Source organism: Scomber scombrus, chromosome 12 (genome assembly GCF_963691925.1).
Source record: "Scomber scombrus chromosome 12, fScoSco1.1, whole genome shotgun sequence".
NCBI classification, from domain to species: Eukaryota; Metazoa; Chordata; class Actinopteri; order Scombriformes; family Scombridae; genus Scomber; species Scomber scombrus.
In genome coordinates, this window is record NC_084981.1 from 8759884 (window position 1) to 8776752 (window position 16869).

Sequence of the window (16869 nt, forward strand, 5' to 3'; positions counted from 1 at the left end):
ACACATCAAAGGTGAAAAAAGTCCTTTCACAGATACAAAGATATTTATTTATTGTTTGAAATGATGCAGTAAAACCCACCCATCTGATACTCCAGGCAGGTTAGAACAAATACCATAAATATTGGTTCCTCACTCAACATTTCTGGCATTTACTTCACAGACCCATACATTATTGAAATTGAAATGTATGGGTTTTTATAACTATAAGATCTCATTAAAGTATAAATGCATCTAGAAAAAGTAGTCATATTACTTTTGAATAAGTGTAAATCTTATTACAATTCAGTTTGTAGGTATGCAGATATATAACACAGAAACACAAGATACATCCAACATACCAAGCACTTTAAAATGGATAAAGCGTAACTGTATGTTTTCAGGACATGAACACCTGTTGAGACTTTTTATTAATCACCATTAACCTGTTGCAGACTATCCATCACCCACAGAGGCTCTTACAGCCATGCGCCTGGAAGAGGAGACTTGTTACATCTCAGGATGAGTTGAAATATATGCAATAAACTGCCCAGGTTGCCTGTGGACACCAAACAAAACATATATTAAAGGAAAACATTGTCACAAATCCAAAACAACATGAGCTCATATGGGGATCGTCTTTCGCAGCTATAAAAGGCCATGTTATCACATTCAACTCTAAACATAATTATATGTAAAAATAAATAATAAAAAAAATTGGCAAGCCTTTAGGGTCAAGTTTAAAAAGGCCCACATTAGATATACACTGCCCCCTAGTGGTAAAACCACAAGCTCTAAGAAGGATTTTGTTCTTACAAGCAGCTGGTATTACGTCTACCTGCAGAGACTTGTTTGGGATTGGTTATCCGCCTCAGTGAACATTGTCACAATTTATTATTTTACTCAACATAATATAATGTGGTAACACAGCTGTGAGCAAGAGCTGTCATGAGTCTTCAGTCGGTGAGACTGAAAAAGTGACATTTTCAATGAAGAAAGAGGCAACTTCATTCCAATTGTTTTCCTTCTTGGTTTTAACACCGAGCAATACTGAACACGAGTTCTTTTCAGCAGTCAGCTACTCATTTCAAATATTGGAGATACATTACCACACAAACCTGGACTAAAAAAATTTTGACTGTTTATTCACTCGAGTTGATTTTCATACTGAGCAACACTTCAAATATCTGAAAAAACTTCTGGAACATTTCGCAACCTGTTTTGTTGGTGTGGTTCTCATGGATCCACTGCCATCTATTAAGCACAACACATTGGGTAAAAACACTGTGAACTTTTATTGACAGCAGCATGTATACTTGAATATATCCGTGATTACTGTGAACATTTGCTGAAGCAGATTTTTTTTTTAAAGAAAAAAAAGAAGAGGCTTAGGTGTGAGTGCCTAGCATTCATAGAAACAAACCATTACACTAAAAACGTATAAAAAACAAGGTCATAAACAAAGGCCATTGCATTTGATTAGATAATGTAAAAAAGAGGGAAACGTTTTAGATAATCCTTCATTTACCAGGCACTTAAATGAGTACTGGTGACCAGCAGTCACTCTTTTGACCTCCTTTGTACTTTGTGTTAGCATTTTCAGCTGATTCGCCAGCCTGAATGCACACTGCGATGGACCATGAGATTGAATACATAACATAATTACCTCAGAGAAGTACCTTTCTATTATAAACATAGTTAAAAAAAAAAAAAAAAAGACAGGACCTTCATCATAAATAAACAGGCACCTGCATGTCCTTCTACACAACATGATAGCGATAAAGAGGGATATTCTTTTAAGTGAAGTTAGTGCATGGCTTCTACATTATGTACACATTGCCTGGTGTGATGGTCCACTTTGCAGCATTGCACAAAACATCTGGACCGGGAGGGAAACTGTGATTGGACCTCGGATGAAATTACACTACAGGATAAACACAGTGATAGGCTGCATCCCTGCAATTTAGACAACATGATAACTGAACATGTTATTGTAGTATAAAAGGTACTGACCAATAAGCACCTCAAAAGTTAATACAAGAACAGAACACACTCATAAAAACAACGTACAAAGCCCACACTGGCACAGTCTCATCTCAACATATTCCTTGGCTATAAAATTGATCTTTTTTTTTTGTGCTGTTCCATAACACGGATTACTTTTTCCATGAGTCTCCTCACGTTGCACATGACGAGCGTAACAGACCAGACAAACCTTCATGCAAACCCCTTTCCACGTCCTCCTTGAATGTACTCTGTAGCGTGGGAACAGTTCAGTGGCGCACGCACGCACATACACTTACACACACACACCTTGGAGGATTTTGTTGGTTATTGGTAACAGCGTACAGGTGTTGGCTCCATGGTGGAAAGAATAGTGATAAATTTGAGTAAGTCAAGATGCAGCCGACTAATAATTGAGGGGCTTCAATGTTCCACTGAAGTCACAATATATCCTGCTTTCCATTTTTATGAGAAAACACATGGGAAGTTACAGAGCAGTGATCATAAACTTCATGGCTTTTCTTGATTTCAGCCTGGGAAACTTTATCTAACATCCCTAACGAAGCAGTTGGAGGTGTGGGGTGAGTGTGTGTGTGGAGGGGTAGAGGCACTGAGGTCGTGAGGCTCCGTGAAACAGAGTGTCTCTGGGACAGAGCGGCCGCAGACAGGCAGGCAGGGTCACAGTGGAACCACAGGCAGGGATTTGAGGGGAGGGTTCATCCATGCTGCAGTTAAGGCAAAAATGTAAACTCCTGGCACTGCTCACGAGAAGCCGTTCACACAAATGTGAGCGCGTTTCCACTGATAAAAGCAAAGAAGTCTTATCCACACGCCCGCCTTTTGAAATGCATATTTTTTTAAAAGTGTTTTCTCCTCAACCCTCTTCCCTGAAATGTGTGAGACTAATAATCCAGCATTCCTGTCTTTATTTTTTTGTGGGGAAAGGGTTGGTTAAAGTTCCCCTCTGATGTGGGTCGTCTCAGACTTTGCTGTCAGAGGGCAGCTCTCCAAGGGCGTGGACGATGTCACTGAAGGAGGGGCGTTCTTTGAGGCTGGGCGCCCAGCAGCGGACCATGAGCTTGTAGACTTTGGAGGGGCATCCGTCTGGAACGGGCAGCTTCAACTTCCCTGACTGCAGACCTACAAGATGGAGAGAACCAGCACAGAGAAGAAGGTTAAACCAAATCAGAGACCACAAACTATTAGGTTGTTGACTGAAAAATGCAGTGTTTTGAGATCACAACAACGGACAAATACTTTTATCTTAATATCAAAAAAGACAATTAAGTCTCATACTGACCTTCCAGCACCTCGTCATCACTGAGTTTGGTGTATGGCATTTCCCCGTGACTGAACACTTCCCACATCAATACTCCGAAGGCCCACACGTCAGACTTTGTGGAAAAGTCGTCTTCAAACACGGACTCCGATGGGAGCCAGCGCAGCGGGATCCATGCCTGCCTGTAGTGGTAGTACTCACTACACAGATACACACAAGAGAAATGACAAAGAGATTTAACAGTGATGAGATGATGTCTAAACAAACATTTAAGCCATTTATTATATTTGAGTTCTGCTTAATAAGTGAGTCAGTATTAATATCTGCAGCGGTGACTGACCTGTTGTAGACGTCCTTGCTGAGGCTGAGTGACGACACTTTCACGCGCCGCTGACTGTTGATCAGGCAGTTTCGGGCAGCTAGGTCTTTGTGCACAAAGCGGTGATTGGACAGATGCTCCATCCCATGAGCCACCTGGGCACAGATGGAAACCTAGAGGAGAGAGGAAAATATCTGTTAACGGAAAATTATTTTGCTACTTCATCTACAGTGGAACTTAATAAGGTTGTCCTTGGCTGAAACAGTTGGAAGGAAAAAATCTTGCATGCATAAGGAATGAGCTTGAACCTATGAGGCTGTCAATGATTTCAACTGTCAACACTTACTTTGGTCTTGGTGCTGATTGGCTGAGATTTGATCTTCTCATCTTTGCTTTTGGAAATTCTCAGGAACTGCTTTAAGTCTCCCTGATGTGATAAAACAGGAAAAAGAGCATTAAATAAAGAAAAAACTAAATAATTCAATGCTTGTGTGTGAATTTCTTTGAGTTTACCAGGTCGTAGTACTCCAGGATCATGTAGTGCGGCTCTGCCTCTCTACACAGACCCAGCAGGCGGACGACGTTGGGGTGACTGAGCTTGGCGAACATTTCGGCTTCGCGGCGGAAGTCGAGTTGAAGCTGCTCGTCTCTGGTCTGCAGGCTCTTCACCAACACCACCGTCTCCTCCTCCCTCTCCTCGATACCCTTAGCTTTGGATAGCAGCACCTCGCCGAACTCCCCTTTACCTGAAGAAACATTCGCACACACACCACAGAGCGTACGTCAGAGTACATTCATTCTCATTTATTTATGTATAAACCAAACTTTTTACTTTATTCCTAAATTCACTAAACGTAATCAACCACAATCAGAGCACAGCTGTGATTTATATGACGAGCCTGTAAGTCATACCTAAAGTAGTGATGGTTTGTAGGTTTGCTCGAGGAAAGTGTAGCTTATCGTTGTTGACGTGGCTGTGGCGTTTCTCGGTTGTTGCCATGGTACCCATGTTGGTGAGTGCCACCTCTTCCTGGATCTCGGTGGTGGTGTGGCCATTTTGTTGAACAGCACCTCCTGAGAGACACAACCCACAGGGTCAAAGGTCATGGCCATAGTACAAATCTATAAATCTATTAAAAAACAAGTGGCCAAAAATAGTCTCTCATTACAATATATCTTTATTATATATTAATACTTTTTTTTTTTGGAACAACTTCTTCCTTTCAACCACATCTAAGATTACATGAAAACCAAGATATGGAGCATATCATTTTATTTATCATGCAGTACCCACAATGAACACTAGATGGCAGCAAACATCCAAACTTTTCAACAACACTAGTATCCATGAAGGTGTGGCAATATCAACCACTCACAAACCCTCTTGGTTGATAACACACCTTGTATTTAAACATTTTCCTCAATTAAACGCACATACCATTGAGACACTCCATCTCCGGCTCCTCTCCGTCCTGGCCCTTTTGCAGTCTTTTGGCGTTGCGTCTCTTCTTGCAGTAAAACATGAGGCCCAGCACTACAATGATGTAAGCCACAGCCGCTCCCACCGACAGACCGATGGTTTGAATCATCTTGTAAGGTGCCCTGTCTTCCTCTTCATCAAGATTGTGCACTGGTTTATCTGTCAGGACCAGGCAGAGATACAGTGAAACACTAAAAACTATGGTGTCTTTAGTATTTTAGCATAAAGGGTATGCAGATTTTGAATGCTTCTATGAATAGGTGTTTCAAAATAAGAACCGTAAGTGGTACATTTGAATGTTAACATGGTTAAAAGTGTAACGCTATTTAAAAATGTACACTCACTTTCTGAGTTGCCCTGTTCACTCAGTCAATGCTGTTTTTCTTTGTTGGGCAGTGCTGTCATGCTGACCCAGAGGAGCAAACATCTAAATTCAATTGTCTCCTACTTTGAACTAATCCAAAATACCATCCTCCTACTTTGGGAGAAAATGAGTTGATATGGCACACTAGTGCAAATGTGTGACTGTAATTTTCAGCTTCAGACAAGGAGCCAGAGTGTAAAGCGTTATTAGATCTAAACTTTGCCCAATCCCGTCACCCCAGTGACAGCTGTGGCGTCAGAGATGTGGCCGCCGTTATTAACCTGTCAGCAGTGATGACAGGCAGAGGGTGAAGGTTTAATTAACGTCTCCATCCCGCACTTGTGATCGCAGCTTACGCCCAGTGTGCAACTTTGTTCCAGATGAAGGAAGCCTGTGCTAATATGTTTGTGTGTGCGAGTGTGTTTAAACTCACCCACTACATAGAGCTGAGCTACCCGGTCTTTGATGCTGCAGCTGTTTCCGGCTACACATGTATATCTGCCCGTGTCATCTGTAGTGACGTCTGTAATTATTAAGGAGCCATTGGGCATCTTCTGGATCCTGGAAGAAAGGAGGGATGGAGAAGATAAAGCTGGAGGTCTGGACATTGACATGCTCCTCTTAAATCCTAAAATTAACATTTGAGGCTACCATGTTCTCTGTGCTGTGAAACACAGAAAGTATATATGTTAATAATACAGAAAATTAAAAATCAGATCTCTGGCATACTTTTAGCAGGTGGTTAAATTAGCTTTATTTTTTTATCAGTAAGGCAATATGACTATAAAATATATTTTAAAGCTGCTATTATCAAAGATTTATATTTAGAGTTGATCAAATGTGAAAGAAATTGTATTTCACGACAAGACACAGAGAATTATCACTTGACTTTTCAGATCCCTTTAGCTCTACAGCGCATTTTAGCATCTTTCAGGTCATTATTTTGGTTTCCCCCAGCAACGTAACGGTTTTGATTCACTCTAACTGCTCTCATCTACATCATTTTCTGTAAAAATCTCTGAACCCACCCACTGTACATGATGGTGAGCTAGTGGAGCATTTAGCAGCTAAAGCTAGATATTTCCCTCAGGACAGCAGACCAGACCTAAAAAGAGAGCAAATATTTGACTTACACTTGTCAAACGGCTATAAAAGACTACTTTAAATGAATAATTATAATGGTTCTGCGTCTGCTGGATGTGTATAATAACAACTTCTGGCCCACCCAAGTGGAAAAAAACATGCCAATAAATTGTATTTTAAGACCCTGAAAAAAAGAACGCCAACAAATGTATAAATATATGAGGTAATAAAAGTTTGACTGTTTAACATGATTGGTAGGGCTGATGACACATTTGTATTAGGCTGTGTTACGGTAAATCTCCAGTGGATTTCAAAAAGATTTACCTCCTGTTCTTACTGAAGTCCAGCGCCCTGTCTTTCACTATCCAGTGGATGTGAGGCTCTGGGTCGCCTGTGGCCTGACAGTGCAGAATGGCTGTGTGGCCCTGGTACACCGTTGTATTCTCTGGTTCCACCTTAAAGCGAACGTAAACTATGTGTGCACAAACACATATCCACACAGACACACAAACACACACACAAACACACTCTCATTAATACAACACTTCCACCACAGCTGTGCTTTAACTTTCCCTTTACAGACGAAAGAAGAACTGTGGTGGCTGTGGTTAACGTCCTCTCAGTAACGCTCGACAAACCCAAATGCAATTGATTACTGGGTTGTAAAAAAGGCCGACGAGCGCACAATAAATGCTGCTGTAGTTGCCACTTGATGAGAATGATCAGTGAGTGTCTCCTCGTAAAAGCGGCCTCAGATCTACTGAGACCACAAGTACTTTCAATGTGGGACTGAATGACTAATACGCTACTGTGACCCTTTCTCTCATAACTTCCTATTTTTAAGGATAATGAGTGAGCGCTTTACCTGCCACAATGAGGGTCACCAAGGCTCTTATCTCCCCCTGGTGGGGGTTGGAGGCGATGCAGGTGTAGTTGCCGGCATCGGCGCGGGTGACTTTGGTGAATTGGAGCTGGCCGTTCCTCTGCTCCACGTGAGGTGGCACCTTTCCTCCGTCTGCAGGGGGCGACAGAGAGACACACACACAGAGGCATTGAGGGCTTCAGGTCTGCATTCTGGTGCTGTGTGTGTGTGTGTGTATGTGTGTGTGTGTGTGTGTGTGTGTGTGTGTGTGTGTGTGTGTGTGTGTGTGTGTGTGTGTGTGTGTGTGTGTGTGGAATTCGAGTGTTTAAATCGACTCCATCACAAAGATGAAGGGAGAAATGATCCATTATGATGAATGTTTCTCACACTCTGCTTGTTGCGAATTCTTTCCATGTTTCTACACATCCTCTTAGAGAAAGCATTTGTCATCATTAGCATTAAGGTGTGAGGAGTGCTGCTGCAATGTGGATGAAATATTCCCTTAAGCTTGTTTAACTATCAAGCTTCAGAGCTGGGGGTTAAACCAGAGGAGTGCATACCTGCTTTGGTCCAGCGGATGGAGGGGGGGTCTCTGGCTGTAGCAGAGCACTGTATGATGATCTGATTATCCAGCTCCAGGCACTGAGTGGGCTGAGGTGTCGGGGTGAACTTAAGCTTCTCTGAAACACAAGTCAAAACACCACACATGCATTACACAGGGGTTAAACAAAGAGAGAGGGGTGGGGGGGGGGCAGCACATGTCAAAGCCTCTTTTGTGCAACTCGTACTGCAGATGAAATGACATTAAACTGATGAAAATCATGCTCAGACCCATTCAGCCTAGTGTGGCAACATGCACACACGCAGTTGAGTATAAAAAGTCAGGTCTATCAGAGAGTGAGATCATACAAACACAGAGATTGGCCAGACATAACAGTGACATGTCAGGCCGTCTATCACAGTTACCCTATAGAAGCATTTATCATGCGAGATAAGGTGTTTAAAATGGAGGCTGGAATGAGGCTGCAGAGCATGAGTCATATTTCACACCACTGTGGGTGTCCTGCAGAGAAACAACGTGAACACGCTCTTCCTATTTTAGGAAACACACGCTCTCTCACACCCAGGCCCACGGGCATGACTACATTTGTTTTATATATTTTTCTCTCAGCGCTGTATTACTCATTATGCCCTGGACATGATTTAACTGACATTATCTGTCAGTCAATCTGTGGAGTTGAGTTCAAGTACACCCTCGGCGAGAAATGTATGATCTTCTGTATATAACTGACTGATTCCCTCGCAGCTTACCGAGCACCGTAACTCTGGCTTGCCAAGACAGTCGGCCGGCTTCGGTCTTTGCTTCGCAGCCGTACACCTGTCCATCGTACACCTCCACATTGTTGATCCTGAGGGTGCCGTTAGGGAACAGCTTAAAACGAGAGTCCTGGGACCAAAACAAAAAAAACAGTGGTTGTTTAAGTGAATGAATGAGCAGGATTTTTGTAGATGGAATGTATGTTTTAAAAAGAAATGTGTAATAACCGACCTCTGGTGTGATAAAGATGTTGTTGCGGAGCCACGTGACCTCGGGCTCGGGGTTGGCCTGAGCGTGACAGTGGAGGTAACCTGGTTTACCCTCTTCTAAGAGGGAGTCCTTTGGCCTAGTCACCCACTCTGGGGCAGCTGTGGACACACACACACACACAACATTATATCCATACACACATACAGTGTAGTCATAACAGCTCTTCAGTCCCTTGAAGGAATACACAAAGCATTAATGAGCTTGGCCCAATGGTCAGTCTAAACATAGACACTGTAAATAAGCCCTGGATATGTAGTTAATGGTCCCAGTGTTCCCACCACGCTCCGGACTAACTGAACATATATCTATGACAAAAATATTAGCGGTTATTAATCTACATGTGAGAACAGACTGATTCAATCCAATATGTTTGGGAGAGAAAGGTGAACAACATTATTCTATGTTACACAATACGAATATATTAAGGATGATTAATAAAGGAGAAGGAAATTCATCCAGTTCTGTAGCTGCCCTGTATAGGATATTATCTCTTATGTTTTGGTGCTTTTTTCCAATAGTAAAAAAAGTCCTCCAACTCTTTTCTTATGAAGGATGAAGCCATCTTTCAAGTCTACAGGGGTGACTGTTTGACATTCAATGATATTGGAGTATTGCTTTAATGGTAATTAGGCTGATTGCTCTAAAAAATTAAAAAAAACTCCATGTTAATTCAAGTGAATAAAGCCACATTATTTAATCTGCTTTGTCTCTGACTCACTAGCCACGGTGAAGGTGACCTCCTGTGTCCTGCGGCCCGCCTTGTTCTGAGCTACGCAGGTGTAGGTGCCTGAATCTCCCCCCTCTGTGGGACTGAAGACAAGATCTAGGCCGTCCTGGTACACCCGTCCCTCCGTGAGCACCCGCTGACCCTCTCTCTCCCACCAGACCTCGGGCTCGGGTCTGCCCCGTGGCGGGCGGCAGGCTACCCGCTGCAGTGTGTCCGCCGTGAAAACCTTTGACATCTTGGACACCATGTCGTCTATCTCTGTGGTGGAGAGAACAGAGAGAGAGCGGAAAAGTTTTCAACATTGGGTAGCGATTTGAATGCTGAAATTGATTCCCATTTCCACGAGGCCCCCCGATAATCATCAAACTGTCTTCAAAGCTGGTGAAGCGCTACTGATTTTGAATTCCATGCGAGTCCCCCAAGCGCGGTTAATTCAGACTCACAGTTCCGTTAACAGATTTCCTTTCTTGTTAAGAAAAGTGTTCTGATTTGCAGCGCTGGCCACAGCAATTAAAGAACAGAGTATATAGGTTGTTCTTAGTATGGGATTAACTAAGGCCTGTGTGAGGTGGGTTATATCAAAACTGGCAGCCTCTATACAGCAAGTGGAATGTGATCTGCGGTACAAAGACTCACAAGACCTCCCATTACTGTGCTGTATAATATGGTGTTTCTCAAATGGAAGTCATTAATACTCTATTGGCCAACAACGCTCGGAAAGCTGGTCAGTGGCTGCGACCTACAAGTCTAAGATCTAAATCAATTAATGAGAACAGAGGGAAAACACACATTTCTCAGCAGATGAAAGAGAAGTGGAGCTGGGTGAGGAGGGAGAGAGGCCAGTGAAATGAATGAGGTGGAGCTATGATGGAGGGACTGTTTAAACTTGTCCCTAAATACTGAATTCTACTGTGACACAATCCCCCTATAATGCCCGGAGGGATTACCATCAGATTAAGTGAATTAAGGTATTTAAATGGAGCTGTGGTTCACTGGGTTAAAACTGCAGATACAGTCGTCCCTCGTTAATCCAAAAGCCTTGAGGGGGAAAAAGTGGGCTGTTTCAGGAGAAGTAACGTGCTCGGGACACTGAAACGCATAGAAAAATCCAGCCTTGAGCTTATTCAAAATATTTGGCTTGCATGCACTTGCTTTTCCAAAATGCGGGCTGATTTGTAAGATGAGAAGATATTGCGCAGCTTGTCCCGATTTCAAGCTCCAGCAGACTTTTAAAAAGTTGTTTTAAAGAAGTTCTACGCTGGAGTCATGGTTAGATTGCAGAGGAGCGGGCGCTGTTATATGCAATATTAAAACAGCTTTGTTGTGTCTGGACTTGTATATCACATCGTTTTCCCCTTCATTTACCACGACCTGAACTTTACGCACAACCGCAAGCTTACAGCTGTTATCGCGCTGATGTCAAATTTTCATTTTTTAAGTGATTTAATACACTTGCCTACACCTGGACGCAAGTCATTTCTTACGAGCACGTTTCTGCTGATTTTGGATGGAAATCAAGCTGGCATGTTTAAGGACGTTTCACAATCTCATAATTACCCTGCTTATTAGCTGGTCTGAGTCATACTGGCACGCTAAACTGTTATCTAATGTTACTGATGCCTTTTGACAGATTCACCGCCTGCCAGGTGCTCGCGGAGGTAAATAAGCTCGGTGAAAAACAGCTGGACCGTCGGAGAAAATAATATGTAGGGGGAGGCAGGGAAGTGCATCCAGAGCCGAGTTGTGGAGTGGATACAGCTGGGCCGGATGTCAATAAAGGAATGCGATTATCATTGGAGCGATCTGGCTGTAAGTGAAAGACCCAGAAGCAGGGAGGTGGAGAGGAGAGAAAAGATGGAGGGGCAGGATAAATACGTAACCCAAATGCCCCTCTCGCTCTCGGATTACACAATCACAGATGTTTATCTATCGGCAGTTCAACAACTGCAAATTCAGGTTTGTGTGAATACGTGTGTGTGTATGTGTGTGTGACATACCAGCTATGAGCAGCGAGGCATCCAGCGTCACTTCGGCACCGCTGACGCCCCTGCCGACACACTTGTAGGCTCCTGTGTTCCTGGGCTTGACCTGAGTGATCAGCACCGTGCCGTTGGAGAGCAGGAACACTCTGCGGAGAAGAAACAGTTTATGCTTTCACTGCTGCTCGTTCAGACTTGTCACCATCACTGACTGACAAACAAACATGTCACATTTTTATTTGTACATGAAAAGCAACTGCGACTCCTGCTGCCAGATCTCAGATCAGATGGCATCTGCGAACCATTCTCCGTATTTGTTTTGGGCCTGCTTCGAGCACCAGCTGGAGATGCTCTGTCACACGGGACAATACAACCAACGCCAGAAGATTTAAGGCTATTTCAGCACAGGCCTACTTTTTTTTTTTGTGCTTGGATGGTTACCTGACGCTATCTGAATTGCCCTGATTCAGTAAACCCGAGCCATCTGCTGCTCCAAATACGTTAAAGTAAATTAAAGAATTTGTCCCGAGCATGCACAGAACACAAAGAAAAGTGTCCTACATAGTGAGTTTAAAAAAAAAAAAAAAAGTTTTGCGAGGCCCATCCCGATTGCTGGCCCCTGGCCTCTGCAGGCTGAAGGGAGTATCAGTGCCAGTGATGGACGGGATGAGAAGTAATTACAGGCTGACCTTAAGCCAGCTCCAGGGATGACATCTCAGTACAGAAATCAAGCTCCATAGACGGGCCGGATCAACAGCTCATCACTGCTATATGAAGAAGTCGTTACAGAGCTCATGGGGGGGGGGAAGCGAATATTTTCAAGCAGAGAAGGAACAAGGGAAGTGCACTGCTGGATGCATTTAGAATGTATGTGTTTCCTGAGAAGCAGGTTTCATCCAGGACTATCTGTTGGATTCCCTCTGGAGCAGTAATATTTCTGTGTCATCTCCTCTCTTCTCTGTTCAATAGAGGGAGCGAAATGAGCTTTGGGAGCTTGTGCATGTTTCCACCCGAGAGATAGAGAACTAGAGTGAGGAACACTATTTCACTCTGTGGAAATAGTCTAAAATAACCACAAAACAAAATGAACAAAGAGGGTTTTTTAAAAAAAAGCAATCATCTTTATAACTAGATGAAATTCTACTCAGCAAGAATTGCTGTTCTCACATTTTCTGGGGCTGATTTTCTTTAGCCGGGATATTTTTTCTTGGTTTCACAACGATGAAAAACAATCTACGTTAAATATTCACATATATCTCGAGGAGGGCTGTCTCAGCAGTACAGGTGCAAAACAGATGATACCCCCCTGCAGAGAGCTGCTTTCCTGTAGTGTTATATCAGCCAAGATCAATAAACACAAACACATCAAACATCTGGGGTGTGTGTGTGTTACATTCCTGCTGCTGAGTCATCACTACCTAGGTGACCAAACCAGCCTCTGACAAGCTCATTACACAAATGACTAACTATTGATATTGGAGTCGTTCACCTTTGTCGCTCTGTGCACACAATAATCACTTTGCTCTGACTCTCCGTGTGTAACATGCTGCCTACAATGTGACTATTATCTACTGCTTATGTGTTTATAGCGGACATGCTGGTAAGCTGATTGTAGCTTGAGGGGTTTTTCCGCTCTGTGCGTTAACGCAGCAGAGCTGCAAAGTTTTCCGTGATTGGCTGGAGAGGGCGGCTGTGTTCAAGTGATGTATAGGAGACTGCAGAGAAACTTTACAGCGCTCTGTTTCAGTAATAACATTCCTTAATGTGCAATTCATCTTGAGCCTGAGCTGTAACGGTGCAAAGAGAGCTGAGAGCGTTCCAACTCATTGAGTAAAGGAAGAATACCTCATTGCTGCACACTCAGATGAACGGGGCTGCGGCTTATATAGCGGTAAGAAAAGGGAGGGAAACAAGTGGGGGCAGGTATCCAAGAATATACAGTGAAAGGGAGAACTGGAGGAGTTTTTAAAAAAAAGGAGTGATGCAGAGGAGAGGATTTAGCTCGACACATACCGAGACTTGTTAACCAGCAGCTCGTTTTCGTGGTACCACTCCAACGTGGGGGCCGGCACAGCGGTGAACTGGCAGTGGAACACGGCCTCCTCGTTCTTCAGCACCACCTGGTCCTCAGGAGTGACCACCGGCCGTGGAAAACTCTTATCTGTTGCGAGAGAGAGTGAGAGTAGACAAACATCTGCATGATTACATCTGCCGGATAGACCCTCCAGTCCCATCTGTGTGGACGCTCTCGCATCTCATCTTCACTGCTTTATTAAAAACTGCCAACAGCAGTTTGAGTGCTGGTGAGCGAGCGGCAGTGTGTGTCAACACCTCGAGGGGGGGACTTAATGAGGTCAGGGAACGGCTCGTTCCAGATCCCAGACTTATCAGAACCATCATCTACCTCATAGATCATAACAATCACACACAGATCATCTACCTCTTCTCTGTGATGATGATATTAGGTCGTGCTAGCTAGAGGATCCCAAATGGGGTTGATTGCTATGGAGACGGGAAAAACTGGTACCTGAATGATCAATTTGATATATAACTTAAAGGTCAACTTGTGAAAAAGACTGGGGTTAATGTATTTGAAACAATGAAGGCTGCAGGGTTTTCGCAGTGAATATTAAAAACAACCCAAAAAGGCTTTGACCGCATAATATTTTCCTTCTATTCACATACTTTTAAAGCTTTCCACCCTGCAAGCCTCCGTCTACTCCGCCTGCTTTGGCTAACACTGGACTGGGCTGCTCTGACCTGCCAAAACCAAAGATTTTGTACTGCTAATACTAAAGGGGGAGAAATTACCACACAGACTTTAGGACATTGTTATACTCCAAAGACAAAGCCGAAGGGCGTTGAGCTAAAACAAAAAAGGAAGAAGATGAAAATACCGCTAATCTGGCTTTATGCGTGTGAGTATTTCAAATCTGAAAAGCTGAGGGTAGGTGCCAGTGGCTGTATAAGGCTACAGGTTGGATGGTGAAAAGAAAAAGAGGGGGGAAGGGCGTGCACTGCAGACACTGCATACCTGGCCCACCCAGGAAGTTGCCTTAAAGATCTTTGTGACTGTGCATTGAAAATCTGCTTAAATCTGTCAGCTTTTCCTTACTGCGAAGCCCTAAAGAAGTGCAGAGGGTGGCAATAGGGTAACTGGAAACTCAATAATTATCCATTCTTCTTCCACCCAGGTGCTAACCTTGCGTGTGTATGTGTTGCAGGTGGCTAATTAGAGTGAAGCAGGGGATCGGGTTTCTCGCGCAGATGTGTTGCTGTGCGAGGGTAGAATACACAGGAGGAGGGGGGCACGCACACACGCAGAGTAAACAAGGAACGTCGTGTTGAGAGCCTGCAGAAATACAAATAACCGCGCTATATAATATAATACGATGCAATGCAGCCATACTGTCTTTGAAAAGCTGCAGTTAGGCAGAATGACGCTGCTGAGGGAGCTGATGTTATTGTTTGCTCGCTAGATGTTTGTGATGTTTCTGTCTGCGTAGGCGGTGGGGGGAGGAAGGTGCTAACACACACACTTTCTGCTTATCACATTAGGAACTCCATCGCTTTCTCTTCCTGCTCTCACACACCGCTAATGGTCAACAACCCCTCCCTCCCTTTACATCTTTGCAACACTTCTCAGCAGGTGTGGAAATACAGAAATAATCGCAGAAAGCAGGAAACGTCTGATTGTTGATGGAGTTACAATAAACGTCTCTCGAACGAGGCTGCTTTGAATGGAGAGGTGTGTTTTTAAAAAGGAGGGAGCTGAAGTGAGAATCATTTTCGTGTTAAAATGCATGAACACACACACAAACACACACACACACACACACACACACACACACACACACACCGATGATGTTGAGGGTGAAGTTGCTGTTGCTGCAGACGTGGCCGGCTGCGTTCTTGGCGCAGCAGTAGTACAGGCCGTTGTCGTCTGGGCTGGCGCTCTTGAAGGTGAGCGTTCTCTCCTTGTTGTTGATCTGATGGCTCTTCTCCGTCAGCTTCGTCCCGTCCTTGAACCACTGGCACGTGGGCCTGAGAGAAGAGAGGAGAGGAGGATTAATGAGGACAGGGCGTGAGAGGTTACGGAGAAGAGAAAAGAAAATGAAAGGAGGAGGGGACAGATGACAGATGAAGCCGAAAAAGATGAGACACAAAGGTGAGGAGAGGAAGAATGAGAGGTCAACAGAGAGAGAGAGGGAAGAATAGTTTTCCAGTACAGTTTTCAATATGACCTTTCACCCTGAGATCTCTGAACTTAAGGTGATGTTTTTTTTTAGGAGGGGTGTGGGAGGGGGACTCACCGTGGGTGTCCATCGATATGACAGCGCAGCGTGACTGGCGCTGAGCTTTCGATCTCTCCTTCTGTGGCGGGCTCCTTTAAAGTTACGCCGCCACTTTCTAACCCTGCGAGGGAAGAAGAAAAAAACAAGAGGAAACTTTAAGTGGGAGGAGGGTGGAGTGAGCGGTTGAAGAGAAGGACAGTAGGAAAAATTGAGTTAAGTGGTCATCATTTGTCCTCCTGGGACATGCGACGCAGTGGGCCAGAGAGGGCAATGCTAATGAGTTGCAGTAGGGCGGTTGAGACACATCACAGCGACAGCTCGATGACTCAGGGACTGGAGGATAGAACAGGGAGCTACCACATCACTGGGTCAGCTTACATCAGCATACCGCAGTCCTTCATTCACCACAATGAGCTGTGCATTTACAGTGCTTTTTATGGACGTTTAATGGACAGCTCATTGACTTTGCTCTGTTAAAAAGGGCTATTCTGGCCGTCAGAGCTGCCCATAAAATAAGGCAAAGGGGAAATGCGCAACAAGGCAACAGTGAACATCTTTTATCTCATCTTCTACACACCTGACCGGCTGGTGTCAAATGCCACAACAAAGTGATGAGAGGCGCAGCTCACATGAGTCATATAAAACCTAATCGATGTTGTCAGAGCGACAGATGAAAGAGTGCAAACAAAGAAAAACAGACGGAGGGAAAATTGATCCTCAGCTGCCTCCTGAATGCATCGCGGCGCAGTGAAAAACGAGGGGAGCGGTTTTGTTTTTACCATTAAAAGGACTTGACCCAGTTCACCGGGATGTATATATATCAACTACATGAATTATACACTACGGTCCACGTCAAGAGATCATCGCGGCAGCAAATCATTCCTACTGTGTCATACGAGATGCTTTCAAATGC

At 44.0% G+C, this 16869-nt stretch overlaps 1 protein-coding gene across 1 annotated transcript in view; it reads right to left on the reverse strand.

The window, feature by feature from the left end:
* Positions 1-1297: 1297 nt before the first annotated feature.
* The window catches only part of ptk7b (protein tyrosine kinase 7b), a 71998-nt gene continuing 56426 nt past the window's right edge, over positions 1298-16869 (reverse strand). Inside the window, exons 3-20 of the mRNA XM_062431072.1 lie at positions 15975-16077; positions 15521-15705; positions 13675-13822; positions 11680-11810; positions 9674-9940; positions 8917-9053; positions 8679-8814; positions 7928-8047; positions 7371-7520; positions 6830-6977; positions 5856-5983; positions 5017-5217; positions 4491-4652; positions 4092-4324; positions 3925-4005; positions 3600-3751; positions 3281-3459; positions 1298-3120 (exon numbers count right to left, since the gene is read on the reverse strand). Coding sequence (XP_062287056.1) covers positions 2960-3120; positions 3281-3459; positions 3600-3751; positions 3925-4005; positions 4092-4324; positions 4491-4652; positions 5017-5217; positions 5856-5983; positions 6830-6977; positions 7371-7520; positions 7928-8047; positions 8679-8814; positions 8917-9053; positions 9674-9940; positions 11680-11810; positions 13675-13822; positions 15521-15705; positions 15975-16077 — 2822 coding nt within the window. The 3' untranslated portion in view covers positions 1298-2959. The remainder of the gene's footprint in view (positions 3121-3280; positions 3460-3599; positions 3752-3924; positions 4006-4091; positions 4325-4490; positions 4653-5016; positions 5218-5855; positions 5984-6829; positions 6978-7370; positions 7521-7927; positions 8048-8678; positions 8815-8916; positions 9054-9673; positions 9941-11679; positions 11811-13674; positions 13823-15520; positions 15706-15974; positions 16078-16869) is intronic.